Source organism: Cloeon dipterum, chromosome 4, assembly GCF_949628265.1.
Source record: "Cloeon dipterum chromosome 4, ieCloDipt1.1, whole genome shotgun sequence".
NCBI classification, from domain to species: domain Eukaryota; kingdom Metazoa; phylum Arthropoda; class Insecta; order Ephemeroptera; family Baetidae; genus Cloeon; species Cloeon dipterum.
The window spans coordinates 14,654,802-14,671,479 of NC_088789.1; the positions used below are offsets into that span (position 1 = coordinate 14,654,802).

Genomic DNA, 16,678 nt, shown 5'->3' on the forward strand with positions numbered 1-16,678 from the left:
TTCAGATATAATTATCAAATTACACGATTCCACTTTATCACAGGAAGTTTGTGAGGACGCCCCACGAAACTCCCTCAATTTACAGTAATCTTTGTTTGAGGTTCAAATTTATCTAATAATTACTCGTCAACGTCGTTCCAAGGTGTTGAAACGGACGAAAAATGCTAAATTTCCCGTTATTGAGGGGGTTAAAAGGGGGTTGGGGGTTTGTTGGTCTCATACCCCTTTATTGCACTTGGGTACGTCAAGACGAGTCTAACGGTATGCGGTTTTTCAAAATCAGATGATTAGAAGTTGAGATTTGGGCGATCATCGAGCATATTATTGCATCGCGTCTTGATAAAAAAAGCTTTGTGCACCCGAATCTCGGGTTGTGGTGGTCCTATTTACGAAAAATATGTACCGTTTGACTAGTTTTTAAGTGAACTAAGTAACTGAATGGGTTTAAAGAGGGCAATTACTCGTCAACGTCGTGCCAATGTGTTGAAACAGACGAAAAAATGCTAAATTTCCCGTTATTGAGGGGGTTAAATGGGGGTTGGGGGTTAGTGGGTCTCGTCTCCCCTTTTGTGCACTTTGGGACGTCGAGACGAGTCTAACGGTATGCGGTTTTTCAAAATCAGATTATTAGAAGTCGAGATTTAGTCGATCATCGTTTTTTAACAACCTCGAAAAACAAGGTTTTTCAAAGTTTCCATTTTTTTTAATAAAACGAAGAAAAACTCCAATCCAAATTTTAATGTTTTTAACTAAACTTTCTGTACTCTACAAAATGGCTATGGAAAAAATAAAAAAATTCAGTATATTCAATTTCAAATTCGAGTTTTAAATAAAAAATCAATTTTATGACCTTGACCTTTGACCTATCACTTTGAGGTCAATATAAAAGTGGTTTGCCATGTTGAGACGAGTTAAACGGTTTTTTAATTTTTGTTCTAGAACCATCCTGAGCAAAGTTACAAAGTACTCAAAATTCCCAGATTTTGACTTTCAAACGCCCGCAAAACCCGCAAAAATTAGAAATTCGGAGTTTTTTCAACTATTTTCTCGGTCAATTAAGGCAAAGTTTGCGCAAAAAAATTTTCTTCAAAGTCCATTGATCCCTGGACAAAAATTTGTTGATTTTCACCTTTTTCACAGATTTTTGCAAATGACACCTTTTGTCAGGCTATAAGCTAAATTTAAATTTTCCTTTATTTGCATATAGATGTCACTAGTGATGCAAAAATGAGTCACCCCATGTATTTTGACCCGAATTTTTCATTGGTGGAATAAAATCGTTTTGCGTCAAAAGTGCATATTTACCATTTTCACGATTTACCTTTTGACAGATGTGCAATTTGTTCGCTGACGCACAAAGCATATTTACTTTTTTTCCGGACGCGTAACGTTGTGTACCTTTATTTTCTTTTGTTTTTAAATGTTAATAACATATTAACTGTTCCCTTCGTTCAAATGAAATTTTTATTTCAAGAATCAAAAATATTTCAAGGTGATTTTGTAATACGTCGATTATTGCGGTTTTAATTGCCAAAAATTTAACAATCATTAAAAAAAGTTAGTCTAGCTCTTCTTCTTAACACTAGTTTTTTAACTTGCACAGATAAGCAATCATTCCTCAGATCATAATTTGCAGCAAGTGATAAGCTTTGACAAATATTAATAATTTATGGGGTTAATGTGCCTTGATATGTACGCTCATATATTGCGTCGTTTCATCTTAAGCTTCCTTTCCAATGTATTTAAAAAATGTTGGTAGATACCAATGAACGCAGATGCACTCGAGAGTATCATATTTTTCAGTTGAAATTAAAAGCAGCTTCCTAGGTGATTTTCCATGTAACATGTTGATGTAAAGCTAATTCCTGTATATAAATTTACTATTAAACTCTATTTGTAACTTACATTCCTTTCTAGCTCATGAATAATGGCTGCAATCAGCAGCCGAACCTATAGTTGAGCAGGACATTTCTGTAGAATAATGGAAAAATGAACAGCTCGCTACGAACCGAGGAAGCTGCATTTGATCATTTAAAAATTTTTAATTGCTGCAATAGTTCGAAATCACGGTATGCTAGCTTAAACCTTAAGCCTGTATTGACCACACAAAAGAAGAATTTTGAAGGGGATGAGCGGTATGAGTTGAGAGTCGAGAGCGAGACGCACGCCGATAAAAGAATATACGCCAGCTTAGCAGGGTGTATAATACGCGTAAAGCATTATTCAAATATTTACTACACGGTTTGTTGCTATCTGTGTGTTTAAATAGTGTTTATTGCTGCGGCTGCAGATGATAACAAACGCTCACTGTCACACACACCAGAATAAAAAGTAAAATTCCTCAGCAGTGAGTGCAAGGTTGTTCATGATCATAACTAGTCATGATTTTATCTATGAGATGAGTTTGCAATTTTTCAACAACATTACGTTTTTCTAAGCATAGAAAAATTTTTAACTCCAAGCAATTAATTTTATAGACGTTTTGGAGAGTTAATTTAAAATGAAATTACATTTCATCTTCCGATAATAAATGCATGACTGTCAAGAGGAGGTCTCCTTGCTTCATATAATATACTTTTCTACAAAATAAGAAGTGCGGTGTTCAATGTGGCGTGTCTGATTTCGAGATTAATTTTTCCCCTCGGCTTGTTGGGTTAATGAACACGCGGCAAGAGCACAGGTCTAATTTCGTCGCTGCAGCACCTCTTGCTTGGAGTGAAAAAGCGCCAGCAGCAGCCCCGACGTAATGGCTTGCGCCAACCTGGAAATTGGGAAAGCAATTTGCTAGCTGCCGCGGCTAATCTAATAAGCGCATTTCTCGGAAAAGTTGGCGGTGCGGCGTGGAAATGTCAATTGGCGCATGGCAATAATGAGAGCGAGAGGCGAGGCTCTGATACTATTACTGCTCAGGCACCACTAGCAGTTGTATTATTTATTATGCTCTCGCTCCAGTGCGAATCACACACATGTAGGCTCGCAGTTGGAAGCAGGGAGGCGCTCTAACTGCGCAACCTCTGTCCTCTCAATTGTAAGGTCACGCGTAATTGATGCCCCTGATCATTTTGTTATTTGCACAACCACTCAGGTGGAAAGACGAAAAATAACAAGTTATGACATATATCTTGATTGCAATAATAAAGTTGTCTCACCAAAAACTACAATAAATATTTCAACAAATATCAATGGAATACTAAAATCTATTCAATTTTTCGAATTTCGCACTGAAAATAAAATTCAAAACCTAAATAGGTCAAACTCGTATTTTTAGTTGAAACAAGAATTTCGGTAATAAAAATATTTTGTTTATTTTATCTCCTCAGAAATTAATATTACGGCACCTCCGTTGAGTCGGTGAGAGTGTTAAGTAAGAAGTTAACTAACATTATGACGTCAGAAACCAAAAATTTTAGGTGGCTGTAGAAGATGAACGGATGGCACGAATTTAAAAACAAGTGGCAGCGCAATAAATTTTGTGTTATTTCACATGCGTGTTGGAATTTCTCCTACATACATATTTAATTTGTATGAAAGGACTGGGATACAAATAATTTCATTAGTCTGAACGTCACCGCATCAATGTCCTCAAATCCCGTGATAATCTTAATAGGCTCTGTGACTAGTGGTCGTTGAATTCAGCTTTATTTTTAAACTAAAAATCGTTGGTATATGGTATATAATGCGAGCTTAACTTCATTCAGTCAGACATCGGCGTGCTCATTGAGGAAAAGCTAAGGTGTAAATTTCCCCACGTAACCTCATAAATATTCCCTCTCGATGACAGCACAAGCGCGAGCGCAGAAAAATTGCGAAAAATCGCGAGTGCGCGCCTTACTCCTCCTCTTGCAGGCTAGCCCCTTGGCGTTGGCACGCAGGGTGGGCACGGCTTGGGCAGAGAGTGAGAGAGAGAGAGAAGAGGAAACCGAAAACTCGGCGAGCGAGGCAGGGGGAGCGACACGGCGGCGGCCTGTATGCATGTAAACCTTAATGACGCCGACCAAAGGGGGATAAAAATTAAAATGGTTTTTGATTGCATTAGAGCGGCGGAGGAGGGGCGGGGGAAGGGGTCCTCGACGAGTTAAACAGAGCCAGTGGCTCGACGCCGGCGACGACACAGCGCTCGCAGCCGCCCGAGGACGCGGCTCGCAGCCGCTCGCCTGGTGAGTCCGCCTGCCTGCTTAGCCTTTAGCCACATCTAGCTGCCAGAGTCGCGGGCACAGTGCAGAGTTGAGTGAGTCACCCACCAGCCCGCCCCACATCCTAACCAACGCCTCTTACTCGCTATTCAAATTGCCGGCTTGACACGTTAATTGCCCTGGTGCAGCTCGCGACATGCCCATCGGTGCTCATCGGTCCCTTTTGACAGGTTAATTACTAGAATTTATGTAAAATTTTCTTCTCTTAAGTTTTCAAATCGGGTTATCTGTTAATTTAATTTCTGTCCCGTTTGAGAAATCTGGACCACCGCTGTTCCTTGTTTGGTTTATTTTCAGAACACAAGTCCATTCTCCGCAATTGCCGAGTGGGGAAACGCGCAAAAAGGACAGATTTAACGAGCGCTCGCTTAGACAATACCGGCGTGTGGATTTATTTGCAGACAATGCGCGCCGATCCTGTTTTTCGCTTATGCGTTGTCCATAAACGTCTGCGCGCGTCAATTAGGCATGAAAGTCGAGTGAACAATAATAGAGTCTGAGAGCGCGAGTGCTTGACGTATGCGCATATAGAAAATTCAATTGAAAGCCAAAGAGAGACGCTGTTTTTCCACTCGGGTGCTTGCGTGTAGTTATCAAAAGGGCCAGAGCCGATTGCGAGTCGCTCCCCATTATTCTTTCTTTCGTTCTTTGCTCGGCTCATAAGGACACGGTCGCTCGAAAAGGCGAGCACAGATTGAGATTTCCTAATTGAGAGTGAATCACCAGAGTTAGAAGCGTGTGAAAGACGACCTGAGGCACTCCAACCTGACTTTAGTGTTCTTTGTCTTTCTAATTTGCCTAGCGCATTTCACGTTATCTTCCTCATGCGCTGATTACACACCCTTTGCTTGAAGCCACTGGTAATCAGGTCGCACGCATTTTTCTGCACACGCCAAATGTTAGTAGAAACAAAATATTTCATTTTGAATTAAACGCAGCTTCATCGATGTACAGCGAGCTTTATATTTTCCTTAGTAGAATATTCAACTGAAACACAATTGTTCTTTCAAACTCGATTTCCAATTTCCGGCGCAAACCGCAGTATTTCTGAACAATAATTCACATTCATCTTTTTCTGCAACGACGCGGAATCGCAGTTTCTAAAGCAAAAAGGGGTTTGATTGTGTTCGAGCTTGCTGCTATGCTGGGATATCTTTCTTGAAAACTTCCTGTGCCTGACGAGTCTTGCTTTATATGCACACATACACATTATTCATTTATATATACACGCGCTGCTATGTACTTAGACGCGGCATTTAGTTAGTAGGAAACGGTTTTTATGGCTGGTGTGTGTATTGAATTCCGCTCACGAGCTTCGTAGGCCCGAGTGCTTTTTTACATATCAAGAACCCAGACTCGCAACCCCGCTCTCGCAGTGCGTCCGCAACGATTGTTCCTCGCGCCGCAGACAGACAGTCCTCTTGTTCAAACCTTCACCAATCTCGATTCAATAAAAACTAATCTTAGTATTCACGCACGGGCGTAATATTATTTATTATATGGCCATCACGTCGAGCAACTATCCTGCGTAAAATATCAACCGAAATTGCGTGGATTTCCTGACTTGGTGCGCGCCGTGCGTACGCGACTCTGCTGCCGGCTCACGTGCCCACGCATTTTTATTTCTTTCGAGGATGCGTCTAATCAGTTTTGCTTCTCACTGGCAACTGCTGCTTTTGATATTCCGCCTTTTTCGTAGAATCCGTCCCGAGATTCATGTGTGTGTGTGTGCGCGACCCATGTTAATGAACGTTGTCTCTTTGATTGAGCATATTTTTAGTGCAACACCGACAGTTTTGACTCACTCAACCTGGGTGTGATGTTGCTGATAAAACCATCACAACCTCCTTGAGTGAGCGATTTCTGTTGGCCAGTTCAACAGCCTCGCCGCTCTAAATGCTGATATTTGCATGTATTTTGTGATTAATTGTGGATTTGCTCAGTAATTTATCAAGTCAGCAAACTCTGCCTTTAAGTTGTGCTGTGTAACACTGTAGACTTTATTGTACTCCTGAAATTAGTGGTTAAGAACAAAAATGCTTAAAAATCGAACCCAGGTGAAGTTCATTTGCCCCAAAATATATTTATATACAGATTTTTGAAATTTTTGTCCATTCCGTTTAATTCGAATTTCTAGTACTGCGTTGAATCGACTTTTAACTTAATTGGTGTTTTTAAAAATAACAATCTTTATTACGTTAAGTTTAATGCTTCTTAATTTTTTCTTTGCAATTTCACGTCTAGTGTCCATTTTCTTTGATGCTCGTCTGACTTAAAATGCTAAATCTGTTGGCTTTAATCCTATCTATTTTTTATCGTTTCTTGTTCGTGGAAATTGAATCGCATTAAATACGAACCAGGAAAAATGGTAGGCTCCATATTGTTTCTAATCGTGGTGTTGCGCGAGGCGCGGTGTGTGTGCATTGTGCCAGTTAATCAATATTAAAAATAATATAACGCTGCGTAGAACAAACGACTGCGAGTGTGCCCGTAATACTAAGCAGTCACGAGACACGTCGCGGTCTTACGCGCATTAATAAAAAATAAAATCATGCGACAATCCAAAGAGACCGGACGCTTTTCTAATTACAACAAGCTTAAGGCTTCTGCGCGAAGTAACGCTTCGGGAGCAATTCAATCTGCGTTGCAGCCTTCCAAGGTGCACAAGTGTTGTCTCTAATCGGCCGCCCCAACACCTGCGGGAGATGCGAGATGTGATGTGAATTGTAATCGCTTTATGGTGTGCTGCCTCGGACTGAAAGAATAGTTTGGTCATGAGCAACAGTCCTTGTTGCAACGAATTATATTATAAACCGCAAGCGAAACATTGCAATAATTGTTTAACTTTGAGAGGTCTTTAATTTTAATTACTCATCATCGAGAGTTAATATATTTTATTGGTGCAATAATTGTAAACTTGTTTCAAACATGTTATATGCTCACCTTAACATTGCGTGCACATGAACAAATATTTTCCCCGGAAAAGTATTCATCATTGAAAATTGCATTCATTATTGAAATGTGAGTTAATAGTGATTTTTGCTCGTCATCACTCTCTGGGTTCAGTGCAAAAATTGCACGACTGCGGGCCTCAAACCCTCACCTCACAGTTTGCACTAAACCAATGACGACCCTTTTGTCGAGTAAAACGTGTGTAATTCAATAACAAGTGCCCGCATTGCTTGTTGTGTTCTCCGTCACCGCAGTTGCTGCTGCCTGGCGACCACCGCAACGCAAACCGAAGAAAAGACCAGACCGCTCTGTCCGCCCGCCGTCTCAATTTGCACTCGCTGCAATGTTCCTCCTGCCTTATATGGCGTGCGTCGTCGTTAATATTAAAATATTATCCCGCATGGATTTTTTCAAAACCAATACCCCTGCTGGCCTGGAAGCAAAAAACAAGAAGACGAGAATTGATGAAAAGTGACACTGCGTGGAATTGCTGTTAATTAAATAGGAAATGCCCAATCTATTGTGACGGGCGGCGTCTCCTCATTAAATTCGTGAAGCCGCACTATGTGTGTATCTTGTTTCAGGGTCACATCTTGGTCACTCAGTCGGTCTACGCCCGCCTCTTGAACTCGTCCCTTACGCATCGCGTGCAAATTTGACATCGCACGCAGCCGAGACGAACCACGCGATATTTTGTTAAAATAAATTTTGGCTCTCAGTCAGTACAACTCACATGAAATTAATTTCATCTCAGCTTCCTTTTCCCTTTTGTTGAAGAAGCAAACTAAAATATTTGTTGTGATATTTGTAGATTTATCAAGGATCCAAGAAGAAGCGACCTCCGCAACAATATCAGTCAAGTGCGACAAGAAATTATGCTCGCCTTCAAAGTTTGGGCAGACAACTCAAAACTCACATTCCAAGAAACGCACCCTAGTAGTACTGCAGACATAGAAGTCGGATTTTATGAGTAAGTGCACACTTCTTATCCGTAAGACCTTTAGCAAAATGTCAAACCGCACCAAAGGCGTATTAAGGCCGTCATGCATGCACGAATCCATTGCCCTCTAAGCAAAATGACATTTCCCATTTTCCGCTGAAAATATGGAAAACTAATAACTTTGTCTTGTCTCAATCAAATCAGGAGAAGACATAACGACAATTATGCATTTGATGGCGAGGGCCAGGTTTTGGCACACGCTTTCTTCCCTGGCTCTGGAATGGGGGGCGACGTCCACTTTGATGACGAGGAAAAGTGGCATTTATCAACTAGCCAAAACAAGACACCACATGGTACGTGATTTTTTACTGAAAAAAAGATAAAAAATCAATTTAATTTTAAAATTAATGAGAATGACTGATATTAAAAATTTAAATTGTGGTTATAGATGAATATCAATACGAGCGAACAGGTGAACAAAAAATGCTTTGATACATTTATTTATTCTGCACAACTTTTGTGGCCTGCATGTGCAATTGTAATAGGATATAAGATAAAATACATATAGTGATTAGCGCTGACCCAAGAGTCTGACCTCACATTCTGATATCAAGATAGAATTTGATTTTTAGAAGCTTTAGCGTGTTGTGTAGACTTGGCGGACTGTTTGCACATGCTTTTATTTTTTGCATGTCAAATGTTTGAGCTAAATCTGCGCCATCAGAGTAAAATGTTTTCGATATTCACAGGAACGAGTCTCTTTTTCGTCGCCGCGCACGAGATCGGACACTCGCTGGGTCTGTCCCACTCGTCACACAATGGAGCGCTTATGTACCCTTACTATAAAGCGGGAGAAAACGACCCGATGAAATTCAAGTTGCCAAATGACGACAGAATCGGGATACAGGAAATTTACGGTCAGTATCAATTGAATGATCGAAGTAGTTTTTCTAGAATTTAATATTTTGCAATTAAACTTGCAATAAATTAATTGTTTTAGGCGTTGTTGACAAGTGGGGTCAAATGCCCACCTTCACCATACCGACTCCGCCGCCAACTAAAAAGCCAATTGTACCCACGAAGCCTCCTAGTAGTGGACATCATCCATCTGTCACTGAAAAACCAGAAGAACCTAAGCCGAAACCTGAAGTGCCGGACACATGTGATATGAGCTATGATGCCATAACCTACTTCAGAAATTCTGAAGTTTGGATATTTAAAGGGAAAGTGAGTGCATTCACGCGTCTTAAAAATTTCAGTGTCTAAATGTTTTTGTTTGAATTAATCTGCAGTATTTCTGGAGGATTGACAAGAAGAATGGATTGCTTCACGGCTATCCATTACCAATAAAAAGCAGCCTTGCTTCTTTTTGTGGCACCGCAAATATAGAGCATGTTGATGCCGTGTACACACGGAAGGACGACGCTTTGGTGTTCTTCCACGGTTAGAATTCAAATTCTGTTGAATATTTTCACTATTCTGGTTTCAAACACAGGCAAGCAATACACTGCGTGCTCTGGTCCCAGTAAGCCTGCTGAGAGGGGGACGCTGCATTCGCTTGGTCTGCCTGAAACTTTAGAAAAACTGGATGCTGCATTTGTCTGGGGCCACAACGGAAAAATATACTTATTCAGTGGAAATTCTTACTGGAGGTAACTGACAGAATACCTTAAAGCATACTTAACATAATCATATATTTTATTTAGGATCGATGATGACACTAATAAAGTCGAATTGGACTACCCAAGAGACATGAGCATGTGGAGTGGCGTTGGTTACAATATCGATGCCGCCTTTAAGTGGAAGGATGGTAAAATCATTGCCTATCGTTATAAACAGTTTGATCAAATTGCCATTTCAAACGCAGGAAAAATTTACTTCTTCAAAGGGAAGAGCTACTGGAAGTTCGATGACATGAAGATGAAGGTGGCACACGAGAAGCCCATGCTGTCGGCGCCCTTCTGGATGGGCTGTCCCAAGCGCCTCGAGGAACCGTTGATTGCCGCTACCGAGCAAGTAGCCTCAGCTGGACGCTCAGACTCAAGCAAAAATAAATTGTTTGTGCTTTTCGCTACGGTTGTTTTGTGCCTTGCTGCAAAATTCGCGTTCCTCTCTTGAAAAACAGACTCTTCGTAAAGTTAATGTGATATTCTCATCTTTACTTGATAATATTTTATAAAAAAATAATTCGTATGCTAGGTATTATGTTGCATTTCGTTGTTGACTATTTTATTTAATTCGCAACCATATTTCGAAGTTGGCCATGTTATTTTAAACGTTTATTTTTTATGGTGTGATAGTACGACTTAAATTTACCTCCAGAATAAAAAATATAACTGTCATAATTTATTTTGGGTAACTACAATTTCGAAATCTGTTATCCGGGTGCAAATTAAAACAGCGTGCTTATGCGGAGTTAAATTTGTTTTCTTTGATCTCGCTTGGCGGAGTTTATATACTTTTTTGATATGAGACAATAATGTCTTACTAAAAAAGAAGACCAACCGTGACTTAAAAATAATTTGTGCCAGTAAATGTAATTATTTATGGAAATATAATCAGATTTTTTTATGATGAAACTGTTTTGGTTTTATTTACATCATATTGTAACATTGCATATAAAATATATGTAATTATATTATCACAATCTGCAATGCAGCCAAACATGATAAACCTGTAGTTTTAAATAACAAAAGTAAAATTTGCAATTTTTTAATGAATTAATATGCGGAACTTCATATATATACCCTCTTTGTTTGAGTCGTAATTCAAATTTTTGGCCCAAGCTCTGCACTTAATCCTGACCTCAACGTTTCCTAAAAATATTTTACCTTTATAACATTTAAATCACCACCACTTAAAAATGGAAACATACGCGTAAGATTTACCAACTGAACAGCCACCAGTGGACTCAGATAGCCTTTAGCATTCACGAAGGGATAATAGTACCCTGGGAAGCCTTTCTCAGGAATATATTTAACTTCACCCAAGTTCCTTTTATCAATTTCCGTCACTCCTTCACAGGACACCCAAATTTTGTTCAGCTTAATTATTTACAAAAGAGAAATAAGATTAAGGTTATTTTTTAAAACTAATTTTTTCGTCACCTCTCCTTGAATGCCAATAAGTTCAGAAATGTGTTCATTTAACTCCGTGGGCATGTCTTCAGGCAATTCTTTGGTTGAGGTGTAAAATTCTGGTACCCAGTTAAAAATCTGAAATGAAATTGATATGTCAAAATCTCTGCAAATTTTATGTACAGCGTGTACTCGATTGAGCTTCAAGAAGATGCAAGGGGCTGGTTGGTTCAAAGTGTAGCCAAAGCCATCGCTTTGCTTGCAATGCTCCCATGCAGACATGTCCACAAAGCACGACTCATTCGACCTGTCTAATTGATGATCTGAGAGTTGGCCACAATTTATTTGTTCTTGGTCTTGGGCATGCCTGTTGTAGGCTGAATGGTAAAATCTTTGTGTTAACATATATTTTAAAATTTAAAGAAAATAGTATGTGAGCAAAAATGTGATTTAATGGAATAAGTAATTTATTTATTTTAAATAATTTTACCCTTACGTTTCAAAAATGTAGCAACCTCGTCAGAGAATAAATCACTTGTACTGCTTGACTCGATATTAAGATAATCAGGATAGTCCACCCCAGTTGGCCGCATAGTAATAGCTTGAAGTTAAAACAGATAAAAGTAATAACTTAATTGAGAAATATAAGTAAAAACTTTGATACCAGGTACCTGGATTCGCTCCAATTACTGAATCATGGAGCAATCGTCGTGGGGTGGTCATTCCGTCAATGTAGCTGCTCATGAAAACACGCCACATAGCAAAGGTGAAGCCACAGAGGAGCAAGTAAAATACGCAGTAGAACAGAATAACTTTAACTGTAAATTTCAAAATTAAAATTATTTTTATTTCCCAGTTTTAGCTATACATACCCCAACTAAGTGGTGTCCTGCCGAGGTATTTTCCCTCATTTCGATTGTAGACAAAGGTCCGAAAATCGGATGCGAATTTTGGTTTTGCTGGTTTGATGTCCACTTGCCCACTATCATCTTGGAGTTGGAGCATGTTTGCTTGTTAACAATACACACAAGTATAGATAATATGTTACGGGCTCCCAAGAGAATGTTTCAAAATTGCAAGTTCTTTTATCGCGGAAGGAAAACCACGTTCCTGTTTAGATAAGCAAAAACGGAAAATCCAACACAGCTATAGTTATTAGCCTGCATATAAATTTCAATGCAAATTTTTAATTGTTCTAGCTCAGACTTTAACTAATCATATGTGAAATATCTAACAGTTAAGAAATCTATTTTAAAATCAATTAACGTCGTTTGCTCGCATTGTTAAGGCATTCTCAGGAGTATCAAAGCAGTGGGGGAAATATTTGAGCAGTTCAGGGAGCTACTACTGGCAGAGATTACAAAAAGTGGTTAATTTAAGTAACTCGAAATGCTCAAATAGCTCAACATTGAGAGTCGCACCAGCGCTGACTCACCACTTGCTGGTTTTCGCACATTTCCAGTGGCTTTAGGGACAAAAGTCTGGCGTTTCAATAAAAGACCTCGGTGCGGGGAGGCAAAGAGATGGCCACATTGGGCCCAAGCTCCTCTGCGGCCACTCGGGGCCCCCTGTTATCCGCTCGGCAGAGTTATTGGGACTTATAGCTTATAGCCCACACGAAAAGTGCTGAGCAGAGGTAACAAACTTTAATAATTTCTTTGACTGTGATAAGAACAATGTTACCATGTCTCAAAGCCGTCAAAGCAAAAGCGAGCAGTGAACGGAGAAATCCAGTATATATCTTGTCTCTTTTACACTTTTAGTGTTTAATAAAAAGCTTTCATTAATTTTTAAAAACTACAAGATGCTGGCTTTGGTGAAATTTATTATATCTAAATATTAATGTGCGAAAGCATAAACGGCTTATCCTTTAGATGTGTTGTTGATGAGTAATTTGAATTTGCTAATTTTGAGCACAGGAAAATGATTAAAATCGCGTCACAAAGAGTATTATTTTTACTTTGATTCACCATGTTGTGGACGTGGACCGGTAGTAGATATTTGCAGCTGCTTAATAAAAAGTGCAAGCATTGCCCAAGAATTTGCACCTATTTAAGATCGCGGATTGAAAAACGTCATCTGCCGGTGAGCCAAGGAACACACTTGATAAATCAGGTCCCGTTTTTGATTACCTTCGGGCTATTTTCAGGTGAGTTTTGGCGAACCAGTTAGGCAAGCGCAATATTGCCTGTGTCACCGCGGGAGTGAAGAGAGGCATAATATGCAATTTTGGAAGATGGACCACCCTGGGAATATTGTGGAATCAGGAAATGTTTATAAAGTTCAACTTTTAAATATTTAGCCAATTCCTTAGACTTGAATTTTTTAAGAATATATTATTAGCTGTTTCTCTTTGCCGATGATATTGTCCTAACTTGTGAGATGTTGAGTATATTATATATAGATCTCGTTACGTTTATGAAATGATTTCAATTTATATGTTACACCGACTTAAAAAAATATATTTAACTTACCAGAGACTGATGTATGCAAAACATTTTATGAATCAAAGAAAACGGATAGACTGTTAATTTGTGCTGAAGTCTTTTTTTTTTGCTCTTTTTATCCCTGTCCGAGGACCGGAGGACCGGGAAGGGCGCGCACTTTCGAGACCGAAACTATGATTAATGAGAACTAGCGCGTGGCCCAGATTTCCTTATAGATATATAATTACACGATTTGCTTGTCATGGCTATCAATATTTTATGTAGTGTGATACAAACTTTTCATTATGAACCTAATAACTATTGTAGATGTAATTTCTGTGGCGAGATGACTGGTGAAAAATATCACATTCAACAGTGTTCAGCAAGAAAAATGACTTAGAGATGATGCAAAAATTGATCAATTAGAGATTTAGTGTTGCACACGCAAATATTGCGTTTAATAAATTGATAAGATCGTGGACGGAAAATAGCACTTTGGTTGCATAAATATAGCGCATTTCAGTTAAACAGATATGAGGAACAAAAGCAAATAATTAAAATCTGTTTCCTTTATGACTCGATTTTAGACATTTTCCTTAGCTCAAAATTAGCAAAATTTACTCTATAACGACGTTGCAACTTTATTTTAATCGTGAAAGGCAAGGCATTTAAGTATCACGGAAGTAAATTTAGGCCTGATCCAAATGACGAGTCGATTTATTTATTTCGTGTTTTATTGTTTTTTCTCTTCAGAGATGGGTGACCCCATGATAGCGAGAGGCAAAACTAAAACGTGTGTCCCAATCTCATAGGCCCACGAGCCTCACTCAATGGGAGAGTCCCAGCAGTAGTGCAGGAAAGGACCACCTCACGTCTCACGTAATTTCCGAGGTCTTTTAATGAAATACATCCTTTGGAATTCCCACATGATGAAAATTTTACTTGATTTTGTGTTTTTTTTTGTCAGTCATGTTTAGTGACTATGGAATTACTTTAAAAATAAAAATGTTGAAGAGAATAAAATACTTCGTATATATTTTAATTGAACAACAACAAACGCCTTTTATTGCTTCATCCGCAGTTTTTAATTTATATGCAATGAAACATTTTTGATCTGAGGCGGACACTATAGACCTTTTTGAGTTCACTCGACGAATATTTGGAACTTGACGGACGCTGTTCCCTCTCTTTTATCATACACCGTGTTCTTGGCCCACAATCTGCACTCAACCTTTATAATCACACCAGCTGAAATTTTTTAACTTTATTATCAGCCATTAAAAAATTTAAAACGCTTACGCGTTGGGCGAACAAAGTGAAGGGCAATCAAGGGACTCAGATAACCCTCTGTATTTACGTACGGGTAGTAGTAACCTGGGAAACCTTGGTCGGGAAGGTATTTGAGCTTTCCAATATGTTCCTTGTCATCTGGTAGCTCTCCATCGCAAGTTACCCAAACCATGTTCAGCTACGCATTAAAGACTCGTTATTTTGGAGATTATTGGGTTCGTTCATTTTATAACCTTTTCTGGCTCGGTCACACTGAGTTGCGTGATATGTTCTTTCAAACTTTTAGGCATGTCCTCGGGTAGTTCGTCGGTCGAGTTGTAATATTCTGGCACCCAGTCGAAAATCTGGAAAAAGCGCACCATTAATGTAAAATGCTTGTTTGGTCGGCGTGCGTTTATCGCACTCGGTTCAGTTTGAGAAAGACGCAGGGGGCCGACTGGTTGTAGCCATAGCTGTGCTGCGCCGTGCAAGGGTCCCATTGCGAGATGTCAACCGAGCAGGATGTCAGCGTGCGATCCTTAGGCATCCGCTCGAAATCGCAGATTTCCCTTTGTTGACCCAGTAAATCGTTGTATGCTAAGTACAAAAGCGAAAAGAAAGGAAAAAGAAATTCACACGCATGTAATTCTTGAAATTTTAAATGATCGAATGGTTTGGCTCTGCACGGATTAACTGATGAGTATAGATTGCTATTTGTGAAAATTCGAAAGAAAAAATGAATAAATAACACGTTCTTATACTTTTAAAATTTCACTAGTCCATCCTGAATATACATTCGCGCAGAGCTGATTGTGAGCCATTTCAAATTTCAAGAAAATAAATGGCTTTCAGTATGTATTCAATGAATATAAAAATATATAATAGCTCACAGCTTTTTAACGTTCTAAATAATATATAGCAAAGGAAATTTTCTTAAATTATTTTTAGGAAAAACTATGAACTTCTTTTGGTTTTTTGATTTGCGAAAAAAAACCTTACTTACGTTTCAAAAATTCATCCAACTGCTTGATGTACCTAATTTGAGTGCGGAATTTTGTATTGATGATCAGCAGAGTAAAGTGATTTTCAGTATTATGACTCAATGGTCTATTCCCAAGGCCTTAAGAGTTTGGAATCAATTTCAGTTGCCAAAATTTTAATCTGAAATACCTGGGTTAGTTCCAATTCTTGATTCATCGAGTGTCCACCGCGGGCTTACACTTCCCTCGATATAATTGTGCAGGAAAAAATACATCAAGGAAACTGACATTCCAGCCAAGCACGCATAGAAGATGCAGTAGAAGAGCAAAATCTTTGCTGCGTGCAACAGGGAATTAGTGAGTGTGATTTATAACTTTTGCATGAAACAATCAATGTTAAAATCTAATTAAAATTAGGATACTCCTTTCCTTACCCCAGCTGGAGGGTGTCCTGGTGAAAAAAGCGCCCGTCTTTGTATCATAGATAAATTTGCCGATGGTTTCGCACGCGGTCAACTCATCTGGCCTCACGAAGTGCATTCCCGCTGCCATCTCCTGTGGGGCAGGTGTGCCATTTTGCTTGGCTCCTTTTTTCGCCATATTTCACCTTTATCTTTTCCCAGCCGAAGTATACTCGTTGGGCCCTAAAAAACGAGTGAGTGAGCTGCAGAACTGCTTGCTTTGAGCGAAATTTGTCTTCGTCGAGGGTGTCCTGATTTCGTCGCGGATAAGCGGTCGGTGATAAGTGCAAATGAGTGGATTCCCTCTATGCGTTTGTAACCTTTGTTAATCCAACGTCACAAAATACGCGTGCACTTAAACCGGGATTTGACTTTAGGTA

The 16,678-nt window shown here is 39.2% G+C and overlaps 3 protein-coding genes across 7 annotated transcripts in view; 1 reads left to right on the forward strand and 2 right to left on the reverse strand.

Annotated features, from left to right (window-relative positions):
- The window catches only part of LOC135943402 (matrix metalloproteinase-2-like), a 29,388-nt gene extending 18,724 nt beyond the window's left edge, over positions 1 to 10,664 (forward strand). Inside the window, exons 4-12 of one of the 2 annotated variants that reach the window (XM_065489915.1) lie at positions 7,957 to 8,115; positions 8,290 to 8,438; positions 8,534 to 8,557; positions 8,835 to 9,002; positions 9,086 to 9,312; positions 9,378 to 9,528; positions 9,581 to 9,737; positions 9,792 to 9,895; positions 9,953 to 10,664. In XM_065489915.1, the coding sequence (XP_065345987.1) occupies positions 7,957 to 8,115; positions 8,290 to 8,438; positions 8,534 to 8,557; positions 8,835 to 9,002; positions 9,086 to 9,312; positions 9,378 to 9,528; positions 9,581 to 9,737; positions 9,792 to 9,895; positions 9,953 to 10,203 (1,390 nt within the window). In that variant the 3' untranslated portion in view covers positions 10,204 to 10,664. The remainder of the gene's footprint in view (positions 1 to 7,956; positions 8,116 to 8,289; positions 8,439 to 8,533; positions 8,558 to 8,834; positions 9,003 to 9,085; positions 9,313 to 9,377; positions 9,529 to 9,580; positions 9,738 to 9,791; positions 9,896 to 9,952) is intronic. The other variant, XM_065489916.1, reaches the window with a different exon arrangement.
- Positions 10,658 to 13,196, reverse strand: LOC135943408 (sodium/potassium-transporting ATPase subunit beta-1-like). Of its 4 annotated transcripts, XM_065489926.1 has the most exons (8): positions 13,133 to 13,195; positions 12,035 to 12,172; positions 11,834 to 11,980; positions 11,659 to 11,763; positions 11,355 to 11,539; positions 11,193 to 11,300; positions 10,961 to 11,129; positions 10,658 to 10,901 (listed from the first exon to the last, which is right to left on the reverse strand). In XM_065489926.1, exons 1-8 carry the CDS (start codon positions 13,191 to 13,193, stop codon positions 10,798 to 10,800), a joined length of 1,017 nt encoding a protein of 338 aa, XP_065345998.1. In that variant the 5' UTR covers positions 13,194 to 13,195; the 3' UTR covers positions 10,658 to 10,797. The 4 variants fall into 4 exon arrangements, with proteins under 4 accessions (XP_065345998.1, XP_065345997.1, XP_065345996.1 ...); XM_065489925.1 differs by having other exon boundaries at positions 11,193 to 11,539; positions 13,123 to 13,196; XM_065489924.1 differs by having other exon boundaries at positions 11,193 to 11,539.
- A 1,424-nt stretch (positions 13,197 to 14,620) lies between these two features.
- On the reverse strand, positions 14,621 to 16,504 carry LOC135943409 (sodium/potassium-transporting ATPase subunit beta-2-like). The gene is made up of 7 exons (XM_065489928.1): positions 16,272 to 16,504; positions 16,028 to 16,174; positions 15,861 to 15,977; positions 15,282 to 15,454; positions 15,112 to 15,222; positions 14,888 to 15,056; positions 14,621 to 14,836 (listed from the first exon to the last, which is right to left on the reverse strand). Exons 1-7 carry the CDS (start codon positions 16,435 to 16,437, stop codon positions 14,733 to 14,735), a joined length of 987 nt encoding a protein of 328 aa, XP_065346000.1. The 5' UTR covers positions 16,438 to 16,504; the 3' UTR covers positions 14,621 to 14,732.
- Between the last annotated feature and the right edge of the window lie 174 nt (positions 16,505 to 16,678).